Source organism: Neodothiora populina (genome assembly GCF_041146345.1).
Source record: "Neodothiora populina strain CPC 39397 chromosome Unknown canker_contig_15, whole genome shotgun sequence".
In the NCBI taxonomy this organism is placed as follows: Eukaryota; Fungi; Ascomycota; class Dothideomycetes; order Dothideales; family Dothioraceae; genus Neodothiora; species Neodothiora populina.
In genome coordinates, this window is record NW_027191413.1 from 2499271 (window position 1) to 2518147 (window position 18877).

An 18877-nucleotide genomic window follows, 5' to 3' on the forward strand; every position below is an offset into this window, starting at 1 on the left:
CGTGTGAACCTCCTGAGACAGAGAGCAAACAGTCAGCCGACTCACCAGGACAAGAGAACCTGCCAAAACCTAGCGTTTTGTCAGAGTCTAGGAAATCATCACACGGATATCAGGTCGCTCAAAGAAATAGGCCAAAGGCAACTCCGGCGTCAGCAGATCCAATGCTCAAGCCGCAAGGCCCAATCTACGATGGGATTACAAGCAGCTACGCTTCGCCTGGTCTTTCTTCAGCATCTAGTTATCCATCGTTGTCGTATTATCCACCCCACTTCATGCCGCCCAAGACCGCAAGAGCAATGCCTGCGCCAAGCTACAGCGTTCCGATCTGGCAAGATGAGGGTGGAAGCAATATGCGTTATGCTAATGTCCCAGAGTACTACTACAGAGCTAACGACCCTCGACAGACCAGGGTGTCTAGCTATGACCGGACCGCAGTGCTCAACACACCTTGGCCCAACGGACAGATAGATGCCACCAACATGGACCCCGAGTCGTTCAGCCGACTCTCCATCGACAAGTTTGACCGCGGTCAGAATCGTGCTGGAAGCAGGAGAAGCTCGGTTTATGCGACCTCGTCTGGTCATGGATCCACTCAGCTAAGAGATGAACAGTTCACAGAAACACTGCCTGATGATACATACCAGAGACGTGTATTTTCGGACCAGCCAAGGGTTCGGCAGCCATCTTCCTCTTTTGGATCGGATCCAGGTCTGTTCAATCAGCAAGTCGGACAAGACGCAACTGCCACCCATGGAGAAATGTCTCTTGATCCAGGTCAGGCCACGAGACTCCATCCGTTCCTTGATACCTGGATACCCCCTGATCGTAACGACATCCGTGACTTGATCCTGACACGCGTGCCTGAGCATATCAGCCCTCGGACCGTTTTTGAGTTTCTTCAGAGATACGCCAGAGTCATGAAGGTCACACCTTACCCGCCGAAGAGGGCAACTTCACCCTCGTACCTTTTTGTCTGGTAGGTTTCAAGAACGGTCAAGACCAGTGAAATGCAAGGAGGGAGTGCTCATGTATTTCCCAGGTTCGAGAGCACAGATGAAGCGAGAAAGGTTCTGGCTCGTAAAGATCTAATTCTGCAAGGATGGAATGTCTTTCTCAAAGTGCCTTGGAAACATAGCTACCAGAAAGGAGACGCCAAACTACATGGACATTGTGCACGGCCTCGCATGCAATCAGACTCACAGGACAACCTTTCACAACCATCTCACATGCCAGGTATGGTCCAAGGAGATACGCGTTTCTTGTCGCACCCGCTTGGTCATCGCAATAAATTCTTCATGGATACCCAAATTGATCGCTCACAACATAACATCAATCCGTATGCTTACCAGTACGCCTACGGATCCAACATTACTGGTAGTCCAGGCACAACCTATGAAGCTTCTAATGATGGGATGCTGCCTGCATCAGGAGCTAGCACACCACACACAAAGAAGGGCAATAAGAAGAAATTTAAGAAAGGGAATCGAGCTGAAGCGCCTCAGGGTGCCGCAGAGACTGGTGGTCCCTGGGAGCAAACATCTGATTCCTACCGTAAGCACCAAGCAGCGTCCAGGAGTAAAGCCCTGCACTATGCTCATGGTGATTCCTCACCATACAAGCAGTCGATGGCTAAGGGATATGTTGTGCATTCGAATATGCCAACAATGGCTTCTACCCAACAACATGCCGGACCTGAGGATAGTCCAGAGTCACAGAGTGTCGCAGAAGTCTCCTCATCGATGACAATGCACACAACACTCCCGGTACATCGAACTACTTCACACGATCTCACATTGTCAGAAGGAAGTCAAACACTAGAGATACTTCGGCGGGAAGAAACACCAGCCCCGTCGCTACCTAAGAGTCCTGACGTTGTAAGTGCAGGAAGTGAAAGTGGACCCAAGTTTCCTAGTCTTGCGAAACACTTGTCTTTATCCAATGTTGACCTTGGTCAGAACAGTGTCACGGGGACAATGAACACACCTCAAAGATCTAATGCTGTGGCTTCGGAAGAGACCACACCCAAGGGAACTGAGGATGTGGATGAAAGTTTTCAGACTGCTGCCGAGACGCCAGACTCAGTGGGCAGTACGAGGTTGCCCGAGAATCAAGCGCAACCGCTTGCAAGTCCCTCAGCCAACGAGACTCTAATCGATACCACTATACAAACTTCCAGCTCTATCGAGGATGCTACCGTAGCAAAGCCTGTACAGGCCCAAAGAACAGATGATGCAGTGAAGGATTTGAACAAGTCCTTGATTACGGTCAAAAGACTAGAGTCTAAGAAAAGTCAAGCTGCATCGAAGAACTTAGAAGCCATCAAATCTGGACCGAGCAAGACAGAATCTCTTAGTCCATTTGCGCGATCTTCACAACGTAAGAAAGATAAAGTCAAGACATTAACAGAGCATCATAAAGCGGGAAAATCTAACGCAAGCGATGAAGCAAACTCGTCCGCAAGGCAGTCCTCGGTCAGATCTGCCGATGAGGTATACCTTACCACTATTGAAGAACCTCCAGCTCCTTCGAGCTTAATTAACACCCCAAGGCTTGGACCGCATGACATTGAGCAGCATGCAGAACCAAAGACTGCAGCTGCAAAAGGACTGCTCACAAGAATCTTAGGAAGCGCACTTTCTATAACGGCAAAAGGAGACAAATCTAGCTCTAGCACTAAGAGAGAGCAAAGTCCGGCGGCCGGAGACCTGGTCGAAGTTGAGCGGTCTACGAATGCACAGCAGGTTGCTCCAGACCACAGCGATAAGCTAGCAGGTAGCTATCAACACGCCCAACCCACGACTTATAACGCTGTGCAGCTAGATCCTCACCTTGATTTACGAGAAGTCGTGGGTGACAGCTCTGCGATTTACGTTGATCAAACTCTTCCAGCTGACCAGCCTTGCCCAATCGACCCACAAGATGTCGTCTCAAATATTCCTGGAACAGGCACACAAGAAGTCAACACAGATACTGCGAAGAAGACCAAGAAAAAGAAGAAGAAGAGTAGTAAGCGTAAGACTGTTGCCACCGTGACAGGCAACGAAGTGGTTGATCGCCCCGTTACCACGCAGGATGAAGACGCCTCATCGACGGCGACCTTGCAGACACACACCCCCGAAGGCTCTAGATCTGGCTCAGCGGAGCCCATAGTCATCGAGTTATATGGACCTGTTGGTACCGAGCCGTCTATGCAATCTGGCCCTCATGTCATTCTGAGGAGCGAGGGCAAGAGCGCAAGTGGTAAGATACTATACACTTCGGCCTCGGCAGATCGTCCTCGAGCGAAGCATTCTCTCACGGCACTAAACTCCCTGCTCTTAGAACGAGGTGAACATAGACCTTCTGACCTTTTGAAAACGGATGGCCATCACCAAAACGAAAATGTCCAGCAATCGGTGAACAAGATGAAAGCGCTGAAGCATCATGAGCGGATCGCGAAGCTCAAAACCAAAGGCGACTGGGAAGGTCACGATGCAGAGATGCGTAGATGGGAGCAGGTGAGACATCTTTACCAGCCAAGGGCTACCGGCAATCTGTGATCTTTACTAATCGATGATCAATATCAGGAACGCGAAGATAAATGAAGTTGAGTCATTGTCTTGAACATGAGACTCGCGATCGTTTCTCCATAGGAGCAGGCATGTCTAGTGCACTGTCTACACGAGAATGGTTGAGGTTGCAAGATGTAGTGCTGTATCCCGACACTTTCAGCAGGCATACAACACACTGAACACTCTCGCCGACCACGTACAGCATGACTCTATATACCGACCTTCGGTTACGGATCCCTGCACGACAAGAGGAAGGCAGGACATCTGATGGAAGGGCCTATAACAGGCACTACGTTTTCCTCATATGACTAGTGCTCGTCTTGTCGAAACAGCTGGCGTCACAATGTGAAACATCGCCCAAGACGCTAGGCTTTGTGCAAAAGGAAATTGGCAAATTCGCCCATGTCTACGAAGCCGTCTATGATTCAGCAACGACTGTTATGCTATCCTGAATTAATCGTGACGAATGGGAAAAGAAGACAATTGCTGATGGCCACGCGTTTTCTGTTACACTGAAAGCGAGGATGAAAGGATGGCCTACACTCGACGCCGATGGGACAAGTGTTCCCGAATCTCGAGGCAGTAGACATCTTATTTCGGGTCTTACAATACAATACACTAAATCATCGAGTGGAAATCCATTGCTTCGTTTCCTATGAAAAGTGGAATTCAATCCACTAGAGCCTTATCGATTTCAACGTGATTGTTCATTGCCCATATCAAGAGCTTTACTCTCTTGTGATTATCTTCCCCTCGAAGCTGGAAATAAGAATCACCAGACCAGACCAGGCCAGGCTGGGGGCTATCTGATCATTGATTGCCCGCCCTTTCGCCGTGCTATCAATTGACATCACCTGGTCGACACAAAGAGAGAGACCACTACACATGTTCCTTCGGGTCACCACTTGACCCTCCGGCGGACATAATATGCGCATGGAGAGATGGCTTACGCGATAAGGACGGTCGATTGGCTCACGAGGCGATTGGTATCTACACTACTTTGTATATATTGAACAATGGGATATCAAGGGAGGGTTCGGGAAGAGATGAGGGGGAAAGGAGGAGGCGAGCCAAAGATAGAGAGGGGGGAGGGAGGGGTGAAGGAGTGGAGAAGAGAGAAAACAAAAGAATAATTTAATCATTCTCTCTTCCTCGTTCCAGCCTTTGAAGCCCCATGTTTTTGTGCGCTTTAGCCCTTATCGAGAGGCTTAATCAGACGTGACAGCTTGATGTCGCCCTCTCTTGCATTTCTTCCCAGAGGTCTCTCATGATCATGGGGGAATATGGAGGAGAGTCGACCGAGAGGAGAGAGTCGCAAAGTGCATCTAGTGCTGTGGTGATGGTGATTTTTTATGAAGATGATGAGCGGCGTCAGATGGAGGGTTCGTCGTGTATCATTGCCTTGCCCGCTTAATCGCTCCGAAGCTCAACGTCGCTCTCTGATGAACGACGATATACTGGGTGAACACATGTTGCCCGAACCAAATAGAAAGGAATACCCGGTCATTTGCTTGAACCTCGTCTTGAAAATTTCCTGAGATTTGCAATTTTCGACTTTTGCCATGGTAGATTTCAGAGAATGGAAGGGGAGACGATGTCAATACAAGCTATCCCTTCCGATCGACTTCGGAAACGGGAGGGCGATTCAATGATTGCTGTGTGACGATGGCAGACGCAAAAGCTGTCGTGGACCTCGCACCCTCCAAGGGAGCCGCAACACTGGTTTCAGTCGTATGCAATGATCGTCTCAATCACCGTTCGAAGCTTTCTGAATAAGTGCATGCTGGAGAGTGAGACAAGCTCATCTATATCGCCTTGACTTACGGTGAAGCGCACGAACGATTCCCAAACGCAGCTTCATCTCAGGGAAAATGATCCGTCGGTGAGGATCGGTGAGTACGCGCGAAGGGGTGCAGTATTAAGGGCATGATCTGCAACGGTGGGAAGAAGAGTGTGGCAATCTCGACAGGGGAAAAGACCAGAGATCCCTTACTCGCCGGCGGTCGAGGGTGATGTACATCGATCGGATCATACTACTATCCAAGTACATTAATGATAATCAGCGCAGAGCAATTCAGCAACGAAAGCGGTCTCTGTCGTTGCATCAGAGTGGACGCAAACGTAATCATTAATCAACCACTGATGGTGATATGACCACTCCCCAGATCATGCGGTCCTCGGGGAGCCGGGGATTGTCGCGCTTGTACGTTGCCATTGAGCCGGAATCCAGGAGCCGTTTTGGTTGTTGACAATGACTGATGTCAGCCATACCAAGCATCGGTGATCTGTGTGCTGGTCTCGTTGCTACTGTATGCCCGAAGTGACCGTTCGCAAATCGTGTGTTAAACACGGAAACCAGCTGGCGAAATCTTAATGACGATGCACCTTGTCAAGATTTCACTTCTGGCTAGTTTCCGCATTGTTGCAAAACACATGGGTGCCGAGAGGGACGAGAGGGACTGATAGGCCCGCATCTAAACATGTCTGCGCGGCCTACATCATATGTGAGAGCTTGAGGCTTGCCAAATCTGATCTGGGGACCTTAGTAGTTCTTGGTCACCAGGACACTTTCAGGGCGCCTCTAAGGTTCGGCTTGTGTTAGTGGGCAACGCCAACAGTGTCTGCCTTGCGACTCGCCTTGCACAGGGAGCCGAGATCGTTGAACGATACAGCAAGCATAAGTGTATCTAGATTCGTTGACAGCCCAGGTCGTGTACTCCGTACTTTCCATGACACTCTCACAAATGATGCAGTGTTTCGTAGATGATCTGTGAGGAACCGCCGAAAATCATAGAGTAGCTCTAAATTGACCAGAGGCTGAAGCTTGGGAAGGATTCGGATCAAGGGGGAGAGGTTTCGAATCTGGAGCACTCCGTTATCGTTCATTAGAGAGGAACCCAAGGCTACAACCACTGCGATGCTTAGCCAGAGGCTTCGTGGGCTTGGCCGGTATATACAATCATGGACCGGTCACAGCACACGCAGACCAGTCTGAAAAGGACTGCCGCGGAGGCGAACCAAGAGATTGCGATTGTTTGGCTGTGGCGACGCGTCGCCATAGCGGTGTAGCATCCGTCCTGTCGAGCTTGGCCTACCACCGCCTATGGACTCGGATTCACCAGGAACTTCCTTTGAGACTTCTTATGACGTTGTTGAAGTCACTGCACTTTCATTGGTCGGCGAACAAAGAGCTCTTTCCCTGTCTTTCAAGTCATAGTTTCACAAGAAATATACGAAGAAACTCCGGCCGAAGATCGATGGCATTTCCCGATGCTGATAAGGTTCCTGGATAGATTAATCATCTGCCTAAAGGTGTTATACTTGACAGACCAAGTGGATCTGCATGATCGCGCGGCGCGTGATGGGACACCATTGCATAGGACTCGATAGTTTCGTTCTCAGAGATTTGCATATGCCGACTCAAGCCTGAAGGCTATAACCTGCTCTGTGGGTAGATGATGACATGAAAATCTTGCAGAGCGTAAAACATGGTCGACAGTGTGCAACTCGAAGGTACCTTGAAGATGATTCCCAGGTACCGCCCCCCCAGTACATGAGCCAGTCTCTGCGGAAACGAATTAAGGGCACCGCTTGGACGTGACGCAGCAATACAATAATCTTTTATATTGCCATGCATGAGGCACATATCACCGCTTACATACCGCCGCTTGACTCGAACCGGGAACGAACTGCAGAACAAAGCGTAAGCTGATGATGGCCGTATGGTGCCTCTTAGGTTCGGCAAAATCACAAAGGTACCGATGAACCTCACTGCATAAGCAGGACTTTATTTTCGTTTTCGATGATTGTTGTCCCTTGGAACCGCTGTTTGGAGATAGCCGTTACCACCAGAGGTTCGTCTCGGGGCCCATGACACATGTAGGTTTGGTTAGTGTGATTCACGCACAGAGCGTCTCATCCAAACAGCTGCGATTAGCACGGGATTGTCAATCCTCGTTGTGACAGCCGAACCTCGCAGTTCGCGCTCCATGCGTAGGCTAGAGGCACATGTATCGATACGGATGGACTGTCATGATCAGAGGCCGCGCTCATTTCGGGAAGAGCTCGTTGCTTGCATTACGTCGCGTGGCGGGGAAGTACGAGATGGCAATCAACAATTGCTGCACCATGTGGTAGACTAGTCAGCTGCACATGAAGCCCAGCGGAGAACCTCACTTGATATCGATGATTTATGTATGTATGTATCGTCAACAGCATGTTGATAGTGTATTGACCATGATTTAATATATCGATGGCTGTCGGCTGGTCTCAATCGACTGAGAGCCACAGGACGACTCATATCCCTGGGAATCGTTCATGCGACGCCTGCTGCAACGGCAACAGACTCATGTCTGCAGACTTCTGCATCGAGGGCCAGCACTCGATGCCTATGGGGAGATATGCATCAGTTGGGATTATTGCAATCGAAGCTGAGGCTCAAACCGCTTGGGATGGCACAGACCAGATGAGCTTCGGCAGAACGGCTGACCACTCATCTCACCGAGTCATTTGTAGTATCACTCAAGATCGAGGCTTCTCGTCATGCCCTGGTTAAATTTGTGTGAGAGACACAGAATATAGTTTCAAGCACATACTCCGTCCCAGGAGGAAGCCTAGCAGCAACGGTTCTGTTCTGGAAGACTTCCATAATGACAGGCTGACACGTAATTAGATGCGCGTGTCAACATATGCCCTTGCAGACGAGCTGAGGCATTCAGCAGCATTCCGCGCTGTCTATGCGAAAGCAGCGGTAAGCTGGGAGAAATGTACGAGTACAGCAGTACTGGCAATTTTGTTGTCCGAGCTTTGTCCTGATTAATGAAGACTTGTTATTGGAAGGGCATTATCCATCATGTAACGAAGCTTGAGGTACACACACGTGACGAGAACATCGAATCCAGAAGGGTCGCAGCCTATGAACAATCCACTGCGTCATTCCTGTAGAAGGTTCGAAACCATGATTGGTGATTTTCGTGTAGCGTACAAGCACCAAGGCCATTCTGCAAGTACAGGACCCGGTGGATGATGTATTACTGTAGATGTCAACGTTGTGATCGACATAGCCTCTTTTCTTCGACAAGCCTTGTCACGCTCACCCACGCGAGGCCCGGCAGGGGGGCAGCGGGATCTTCGTGCGCCGGGAAAGATCATTTACATGGAGTCCACGAGGATGCTGTGAAGATCTTCTTAACAGTCAAGGCAAGGTGGTCGATTGTGATTAGATCATGCCTCGGCAGAACAAGCGCTCGGATAAAAGCTATTGTTACATCGCTCTGATTTCCTCTGGGAAAACCCTGCTCATAATACCATTTTGATACAACGACATTCATCAAATGAGAGATGAGACAAGCTTCAATTGAGTTCGAGTGCATGGTGTTGATGCTCCACACAGCTCACCGTGGAATGAACGGGGTGGGGGAGCGCCGCCAGTTGCGCCGATCAAGATAGCACAGGACATTGAGTATGATACGAAGGCGCTGGCGGGTTTTTTTAGAGCTTGCGTTAGAAAGCCTAACCACACAGGGACCGCCGATCTCTAACTAGCAGGGGTGTAACCTAGCGTAGCGTCCCGCTGACCAAGGGTCGTCGCTCTGCCGCGACGGGACCGGAACCGAAAAACCACGGTGAAGTTCTACAAGGGCTGTCATGAAGGCCAAGCATGTTTGTGTGAGACACACCAGACTCGAGGTAAGGTCATGGCTGAATGGACAAATCAAGACAGATCCCTCCTGATTGCCCTCGGAGCCCCGAAAGCGCTCACTCCCACCGAAGATCCCCACCGGGAGTGCAAGAGAATCTGGAAATAATGCAGCAAGAATTGTTTGGAGGGGGGATTTCCCACCACAAAGGTACCCTACCCTGCCTGCACACCTTAACCTACGGTACCCTGAAGTAAAAGTCGTAAGCGAGCAATCCGGAACATGGTCTGTGGGCCAAACGGTCAACCGTTGACTGACAGGCGTTAGTCCGATTCATCACCCTCCATCCTCGTGCGACTTGGGCCACCGACGCTATTAGAAGGGTACCGATGCGTCAGACTGAGCTTTGGGCTGCGCCCCCAAAAGCGCTACAGAGATAGTCGGAAGCTGGCTATGTGTCAAAAGATCCTGCACATCTTCTGCGAATCGACGCCAAACAATTTACACCAAACAAATGTGCGTCTTTGCGCCACGCCGATCCCCATCGCATCGGCAAGCTAATCATGCTGGCATTTTCCTGCCTGCAGCAAGTCCCTCCGCGCTTAGACATCTCAGAGTGAGGATAGATTAATCGCAAGGATCAGCCTCCCCGCTTAGCACGAGATTCGCGTTGCTTCTCCCAATGGTGCCCGGATCTCGCGATGCTCTGGGTACGTTGCCCGCACCCCAGAAGCAACAAGGCATCTTCGGCCACTCTATCTCGCTAAATCTCTCGATTTCTAGCCTCGTAAGCAAGCGTCTAACATCATTTCGAACCCTGTTAGTGTATATCCTTCATCTCACCCTTTTGCTCGTGAACCTGTCGACCGCCATTGTATATGCGGCGCTTGTTGTCCTGCCATTATTGTCTCCTCTACGCCAAAGAATAAGTTGCTCCGGATCACTTCTGCCGACCGAGTCCTCACCTTGATATACTGTCTTGCGTCTATCTTCAATACACGAGTACATTGCCTTGTCGTTCTCTTCCTCCATAATCTGTACGCCACCGTCGATCTAGGAACTTGGCACTTTCCGCTGTGCAAACAAGGAAGAAAGACGTTCAGTATCCGACTTGATATTCAGATTCCGCGATGGAGGTCGCCACCTACATGCCTTACCAGCATCGGTCTTACCAACCCAGTTACCACACCCACCGTTACGCGCAGTATCCAGACCCTCGAGCGCATACATCTCACCCCATAGCCACAGAGTCCCATCCGCCGACGGACTATAGTGCCTTCGAAACTGCCAGGAGAGCCGGACACTCTGTACATTCCACCAGCATGCACACTTCACACGCAAGCGACGAGGTGAACAAACCTTCCCTGCCTTCCATCTCCAACCTATTGGGTATCGCCGATGGCGAGAGGACTTCTCTTCCCAATCAAGACAATGGTATGCCATTTTTTAGTGTTCCCTCCAATCGCTTTTACTTACACCTAAAAGGTGCTGCCCCTGCGTCGCAACAACAACAGCAACAGCAACAACAACAACAACAACAACAACAGCAGCAACAGCAGCAACAACCGGCATATTATCCGCCCACGATGGCCGAGACTACATCTGTACCAACTTACGGCACCACTACCGATATGGCAATGCACCAAAGACCTACAGTTGCGCCGACACCTCCCCCACTTCGTTCGGATTCAGTGGTCGAACCTACGAACAGCCCTTCAATCACATCGCAGTCATCAATTTCCGCACCGACATACTTCCTTGGGTCGTCGTTGAACAATGTGGAGCCTCATCAGCAGCGAGTTGCGCCGATAGCGAAGCGTCATTCAGTCCCGATGCAAGCGGGAGGACCAATGTACTCGACCTCTCCGTATGCGATCCCGCACTACAACTCTTCGCCAGGTGGACTCTCGACAAGCTCATACTACTCAGCCGACGGCGTCTATACAGTAAGCGGAATGTACCATCAGCAAAGACCACTGCCGTCAAACTTCCCTCCGGTCATGACTGCACCGGTTGTGGCAGCTTCGAGCCTACCGTCGCCTACTATGTGGCAACATCACCACTACATCAACCCGTCAAGCCATACGTCCTACCCACAGTCTCAGGACAGATACATCTGCGGGACGTGCCACAAAGCATTTTCTCGACCTAGCAGCTTGAAAATCCATAGTCACAGTCACACGGGAGAAAAGCCTTTCAAATGTCCCCACCCGAATTGCGGCAAGGCGTTCAGTGTCAGGAGCAATATGAAGAGACACGAACGGGGATGCCACACGGGCACCTCTAGCATCATGGGCGGCATGTGAGGCGGTCAGCTGTGGCGGTGGAAGCGTTAAACGATTCCACTTCTTTATTTGTTTTTTTTTATTTGTTTGTTTCATCGATACCACTATCGCAATAAGGACTGGCGCAATGAGATCATGGGCTGGGCTTAGGGTCTACTCGGTTTGGGTTGGGAGTTGCGGCGGCGCTTCGGCGGTCAATAATGGCCTGGATCAACGGATGCTGTCCTTGCCGGAGGAGGCTCTTTGGGTGTAGTTAGAGAATATGCACTGATAAAGACCGGGTACATTAGAATGCTAGACAAGGCACGACGAAAAAAATGACATGCAGCTTTGACCGATTCGTACAACAAGAGAGCATTTTCCAGCCTGATGGTCATCTTTTGTGCAGAAACCAGATGTGGATTAATATCAGAACGTCCTACAATGGTACACAAGATGTCCAGACTATCAGGCCACTTTTCTGACTCGTGACAATCACGTGATATGCATTGCTCGATTCGTACTCTACAGCTTGGATGTTAATCGTCAATCTTACGAAAACATGAACCTCTCGGCCAGCGGACAATATATTCCATCTCTCAATGGCGCCGAAAGACGCAAATAATGGACAACATGCGAGCAAGAAGCGTAAGGGAGGCCCAGGATCCTCGTCAGACAACAACAATAATAATGCATCGCGCATGAAGCGAGTCAAGACACAGCGCGATGCTCGTACGCTTGCTGTGCAGACCACATCAAAAGCATTCAAGAATGGTCAGTTGGATGTAGGCTCGTTCGTAAAAGCTCGAGAGTATGAGATTAGAGCTATACAAGAAGGGTTGGAGCGTTCCAAGAAGGCTTTGACGCAAAGGGCCTTCCAACAAGTCCCTAAAGAGTTGAGAAGACGAACGGCAAGTCACAATGCTAAAAGAGTACCCAAGAGGTTGCGCAAGCAAGCTGTGCGAGAAGTAAGTTTCCATTGATATACAGTATGCTTTCTGTGTCTGCTGTCTTACAGTGCACCAGATGGCTGACGACAACACACCAACTGTGACGTCTCGAAGGCGGAAGCCCACAAGACATATGCGACTACGTATGGAGACCATTAAAAAACTTCGGGAAATTGGAGCTAGAAGAGATGTGGCTGCGAAGAAAGGCTTAGGTACAGGAGCTGCGAAGCAAGAAAGCGGTGTCCAAGGGGTTGCTGTCACGACGAGAGCCGCCAAAGTCAAGAAGAATGTTCTCAGCTCAGAGCCTCCTGTACCTGCGAAGTATCGTAAAAGACAATTGCACAAGACATGGCTACCGACACACATATATCATGCAAAGAGAGCCCATATGACTCCACCTCAAGAACCTTTGTGGAGGTTTTCAATCCCTTTGACTTCGACGGCGAAGAGCTACCGACCGACCCACCGCGCCAGTACCGAAAAGGGGGCTATTGCCTGGGATACTAGCTATATGTCCTGCATTAACATCGAGGGCATCGAGGAAAGCGTGCAAGGGGTACTTAAGGCTCTGGGTGTCGGCAGCCCTGATGACACAACAACCCCATGGGGTCAGAAAGGACAGCGGTGGCGCAATGGAACCCGGATATGGCAAGGTTGGCTACATGAACGAGATTCACACCCAACGAAACCAATTGCACCAGCGACAGTGATATGGCGTGCAGAACCGCATACCCAAGCTGAGTACACGAATGGGAAGCCAAACGAGCACAATGCTTCTCGGTCCAGGAAACCTCGTCGTCAAGCCCTTGTTCGTATCCATCCTTCAGGATTTCTTCAGCTCTGGGAGCAAGTAACGCGGTTGGTCAAAGTCCAGAAGCCTCAGGCTGTGGCCGAGGATCTACGATTTGAGATCGGAAGCATTGAAATTACCGGCCCAGCATCAACTGAGGCATTACGTAGTGCGTTGCGACCTGTGAAAGCCACAAATACAGGTGATGACAGTAACAAGACTGAAGATACATGGGCAGCACTTGGGGGTGTCACGAATCCGGCTGTGTTACCAGCCCATGTCCTCTTGGCCTTCGATATCTCTGATCCACGACTCCACCATCCCCCTAGGACGATTCAAGCCCCAGATCCAGACCAGAATAATCTTCTCAAGATCCTGTCTCAGTGGCCCTGTGATTCTAGTGATAGGATACCAGGACTCTTTGACAGAAGTAGGCGTATGGCAGCCTCTAGAGCACTATCAAGCCAAAAGGCAATCAACCGGAGAAAGACCTCGGCCGCCCCTGGATATTATCCTGTTCCACTGCCGCAGGACCCTCGTATCCCAGTCCTTGTATATCCCTCCCTCGATAGCTCTTCTGGCAAGCGAAAGCAAACAAAGTGGACCATTCTTCTCCCCTGGAAAGCCGTACCGCCAGTTTGGCAAAGTATCATGTATTATCCCTTGTCAACAGGTGGTCAAGTCAGGCTGGGAGGTTTGCAGGAACAGAGACAAATCTCCTTTGAAAGCGGATGCCCGTGGTTCCCAGCGGATTATCCAGGCACAGAAGCAGGAAAGGCATGGGAAGCATTGGAGAGCGCACGACGCAGGAAGGAGTGGGAGCGTCGGCCTAAGGGGAAGCGGGTTGAATGGGACAGTCTTGCGCTTGGCTCGGGACAGACTGGTGAAATTGGAGACGGCTCTGCATGTGATTGGACGTACCTGACCAGAACAGAGGAGCGGTCATTTGATGGTACCACCACGGCTGAGACGCGAGACGATTCGATGAAGAACACGAGTTTCCAGTTGCCTTCGAATATTGCTCGTGCACTTCTTACAGGCTCGCCATCGAAACCATTGACATCGTCAACACTTGCGGACGCGGACAGAGGTCTCATGACAGTGCGTCTTACTCTTCTAACAAGAGGTGTGGCAACGCCTTGCGCGAGAATCTACAGCATCCCTAAAGAGGCAAGTATCCGTTCTCAATGGCTTGCCCTTGACCCGACCACTGGAAGCAGACTATCCAGATCCTACAAAAGAGAGTTGCCTCCCTCCCTCGGCGGCGGTCTACGAGGCCTGCCTCAATCGATCATCCAACAAAAGCTCGCAGCAGATCTGGTCTGTGATCCTGCGTCACTTGTGGAGGGTGATAAGCAACAACAGCATCCGCCCATCCCAGACAAAGAAGATCTTATCGGATTTGTCACCACAGGAGAGTTCTGTCTGACTGAAGGCAAAGGTACTGCCATTGGTAGTCTCCTAGCGTCCAAAGCACTAAGCACAGAGAGAGCGGCAGAAGGTACAATTCTCAAAAGCCACGCGAGAAGACTGTGTATTGTCAGGAACGCGGGTGAAACAGTGGGCAGGCTGGCCGAGTGGGAGGTGGTTTAGGTTGGCTTTCGGAAAATGTGCTACTGTACTCCTACATACATGTATACATAGCTGTAGACGGAGCAGGATGCGGAACCTATGCAGCGGTATAGGCACACGAAGTTTGTCGATCAGATAACCCTAGAGCAGGCCAGTACTACGGTAGGTATGCATGCAAAGTAGGTACATTCATGTACCCTGACCAATGTACCGCACCTTCACTTGCTAGACGGCTACGAGGCTCCAACCATTCCGTCTCCCTTCTGTAACATTTTCCAACACAACCAATGAGTGCAATCTTACAGTATGTTTACTCTCCATAAAAGCGACGAAATAGCGGAGTCATGCCCGAGTCCACACGCATACACACGGAAGACAACAAACGCAGGAACTCCTCACCCACCTGAATAATTTCTCCGAGGGAGAGAAAAGTAGGTCTAGAATAGTAGTACATCAAGGCACCTACCTTACCTTTAGTCCGGACTTCCCAAATCACCCATGATGTACAGAATGACGATCGTCAATACCCGTCCACGATTATCCTTTTAGGTATGTTTCTCCGAAGGCGAAAGAGAGAAAACGAACGAATGTTGAAAAAGGGAGAAAGAAGAGGCCATTGGCGATTCATTTTCCGTCCTGTACCACGATACCTGGACGATATCAATGTCTGATCACAGTACTGCCGACGAAGACAAAGGCAAAGGCCTCGGACTTGACTCCGTTGCATAAGCCATCCATCCCTTCTCTCTCCTGCATGCACTCCTTGCGCAGTAGTAGACAGAGAACTTCGCTGCTTGAGGCGTCAACACATTCATAAAACCAGACACCCCACACCATTGCTCGCCATCACGTCGTGAAGCTCTCTGTCCTCACACACCTTTCTTACTTCACATGTGATATCACTATACTGTTTCAAATTGTCGCCACCGCTCCTCCCTCGCTCCCTCTTTTCCCCCCCGGCCACTACTGCAGTGCGGTATAGAGCATCAACCTAGGTATCGGGAGGGAAGGCAAGGTATTACTACTACGCCCGGACGGATATACTGTATGTACTGTACCCGCGAGACCAGAAGTCTGAGCCAAAGGGTCTGGCGAGTCCCACAGTTTTTCGCGATCATGCATGCAGTAGTTCGACGGGGGCACACGGGCACGAGAGGGCGCAGGTACAGTAGTGTCAGAGAGAGGGAAAAAATGCGAAGGGTCTGCTGCTGTCGTCCAAAAATAAACGATTTGACGGGATCATGCAGTTCTGACTTCTGATCGACGTTCTATTGTCCCCTTCGTGGAGAGCGAAGAAGAGGCGGCGGCGGCGGTGGAGGGGCAAAAATCGAGGACATGGGGGGGGGGGGGGGGCGAAGAAGAGAGGGGCGATTTCCCGGCTCTAGCCATCAGAGACATTATAACGTAGACCCACATGGGACTATCACACTAAAATACAACAGTTCCTAGACTATAGTCTACACTAAGAGTTGAGCTGACCACGCTACTTTACAGTACTGTGACGGAGTAATGGTATTTCGAAGCCATGCAGCAGCCAGCGCCTTTTTACCCGTGATATACAGGTCGTGCGCAGGGCCTTGGGGGTGGTCCCCCCTTCTCGATAGTTTCCTTTTGCTAATCAACAGCTGTCTTCTGCCTGGCATCATTGATTCAGTCCCCGAGAGCGATCCGAGCACTGGAGAATCGATCATGGCGATTTTGTGGATTCATCGTCCGGTGTCTATTGTTATTATTGCTCCCGGGCGAACAGGCCGATCGAGGACGGTGATCCGGCACCTCTTTAGCTCGTCTTTTAGTCTGTGGTCCCACTTCATCGGCGTCTTCGTTATGATGCCGGTATGACACGCCACCTTGGAAGCTGCTGCTGCTACTGTTGTTGCTGACCCGAGCGAACGGCCCAGGGTGGGTTGAAGAGGCTAATGAAGCAGAGTATTGTCGCGGATGCTTTTGCGAGTGCAGTTCATATGGTGGGCGGTGCATTGGCTGTTGTGCAGGCGATACACCGCTTACTTGACTCTGCAGTGGGGAAACTCGACGTTTTCGGGTCGGAGTTCGCAATAGGTCGGCGGCGTAGCGGCTTGCCTGACCGTCATGATGATCAGGCCGGGATCGATGCAGAGCGTTGTTGTCATCGTCGTCTAATGCCACTTCCTCTTGGTCAGGTACTTCAGTCTCGGCTTCACTGTCATCGGTCGCGGAAACCGTGCCATCGGAATCGTGGGCTCTATGATGCCGTATAACGGTAGGGGTGGTGGCGGAGGAAGTCGATGCGGATATTCGGTTATTCTTGACTTTGCTGATGGTGAGCGGGCCCATTCGCGGGGCAGGCGCCGACATGGGCACTCTGGCGTTGTGCGTGAGGTGGTGCATGCTCTGAGGTGTCTCATATGCGTTGCGCGACACCGCTCGGGGCTGGGCAGTTTGGGGAGTCAAGGGCATCGAGGCAATGTAACCACGTTTCCGCTTAGGCGTGGTAGGCTCGACCGACGATGATGCATTGCTCATATATTGGGTTGCGTGTAGAAGAGCAGCGAATGGCTTAGGCTCTTGCGAGTAAGTCGTCGGTGAAACGTGGTGTTGAGGACGGTATGGAGTGCTTCTCTCTGAGCGAGGCGTGCTATCCGGCGCGCCAGACACGCGTCGATACCGATTGAGATGATCTCTGTTTTCTTGCAGACGCTCTCGCAAGAGTCCGATGCGATCGGTCATGGAAGCGATCTCGCTCTCCTGTTGTACTATCATCCTCTTCTGCTGGGCGATGGTTGACTCGTTGTGGGCGTTGCGAGCTTTGAGCTGACGAATCTCATTGACCATAGCATCGTAAAGGTCGACATGGACCGACCGAATGTTTGGATCGATGCGGGGTTCTACCGAGACAGGGGCAGGCGCAGGTGGTTGCTGTTGTTGGTATAGCTGTTGCTGCTGTTGCTGCTGTTGCTGTTCGGCGATGGCTTGATCGCCGGATTGCAGGACTTCGAGCTCTGCCTGTGCCATGTTCATCTCGACCTGAATGCGCTCTGCGGCTTCGGCGCTCTCAATGGTCAACATCTGATACTGCAGTCTGTAGTGCGCAGCGTCGGTGCGGGCTTCTTGTAGTGCAGGCATCAGGTCGTTGACAATGGAGCGCAGCGCTTCTGGCGATGCTTGCCGGATGGCTTCGTTGGACAAAGACGAGACATCTCTCGCGACAACATTGAGGTTACTTGCGCGAGTGCTTATGGTTGGTGGGGGGGAAGACAGGTGCGATGTTGCTGGCCTGGAACTGGGGCTTGCGCTCCGCGATGACGCAAGCACAAGTGGTGTTTGCGACGAAGGCGGCGGCGTGTCGAAGGATGAACCTCTCGGTGGCGCCTTGTCGAAGCCTTGCACATTCGAGAGATTGGAGATGCTCGGAAGACTTAGGAGTCCAGGAAGAGTCGCATAGGTAGGAATAGGGGTGACCGGAAGAGAGGTCGCTGTTGCTCTCTGCGTACCTTCCATCTCTGGGACACCGCGGCTGGCTGGCGACGCGGGGCAGAGGATGACGACAAGAGTTGGATGATGGTAAGGTGACCTTAAGGTATTCTTCAACAACCTGCAGTTTATGCTTGGATATGCACGAACAATGATGGAAGAGAAAAGGTGTCAGAGATGAGCGATAGGTTTATGCGAAAGTACTGTGCAAGAAAGAAATAAACTGCTACAGGTAGGCTTTGGGAACTGCTACTGGTTGTGATGGCTAAAAGTCGCGAGGCTGGGAAGGTGCAACGTGACGGACTAATACTTGGCCCCAATACGGAAGTATGATTGATGCAATTGGCATGCACGAACGGTTCTTGTTGACGGGTTGGCTGGAGAGCGAGTAAGGCAGTGTACTGTGCCTGTTTGCACAGTTGTCATACACTACCTTACTGTACAGTACTGTACAGTACTGTACAGTGCCTAGCGAGTAGACCGGTTTCGGATAGACGAGTCCTTGAAACACCTTGGCATCCCTCCATCTGCCCCTGGATGCCCCTCTATCTGCAACTTACTCAGACAGGAATAGTCGCCAGACCCTGGCAACAACACTTGAAGCTCCAACGGCCTGGAATGGAGGTCCATGATGTACACAGTATTGTATACGATATTC

At 51.0% G+C, this 18877-nt stretch overlaps 2 protein-coding genes across 3 annotated transcripts; both read left to right on the forward strand.

Annotated features, from left to right (window-relative positions):
* Positions 1 to 10320: 10320 nt before the first annotated feature.
* AAFC00_003195 (uncharacterized protein) lies at positions 10321 to 11496 on the forward strand (the record flags this gene model as incomplete). Of its 2 annotated transcripts, XM_069342637.1 has the most annotated exons (2): positions 10321 to 10624; positions 10676 to 11496. In XM_069342637.1, 2 exons carry the CDS (start codon positions 10321 to 10323, stop codon positions 11494 to 11496), a joined length of 1125 nt encoding a protein of 374 aa, XP_069199142.1. The 2 variants fall into 2 exon arrangements, with proteins under 2 accessions (XP_069199142.1, XP_069199143.1); XM_069348071.1 differs by having other exon boundaries at positions 10321 to 11496.
* Positions 11497 to 12056: 560 nt separating this feature from the next.
* AAFC00_003196 (uncharacterized protein) lies at positions 12057 to 14787 on the forward strand (the record flags this gene model as incomplete). The annotated part of the gene is made up of 2 exons (XM_069342638.1): positions 12057 to 12422; positions 12481 to 14787. 2 exons carry the CDS (start codon positions 12057 to 12059, stop codon positions 14785 to 14787), a joined length of 2673 nt encoding a protein of 890 aa, XP_069199144.1.
* Between the last annotated feature and the right edge of the window lie 4090 nt (positions 14788 to 18877).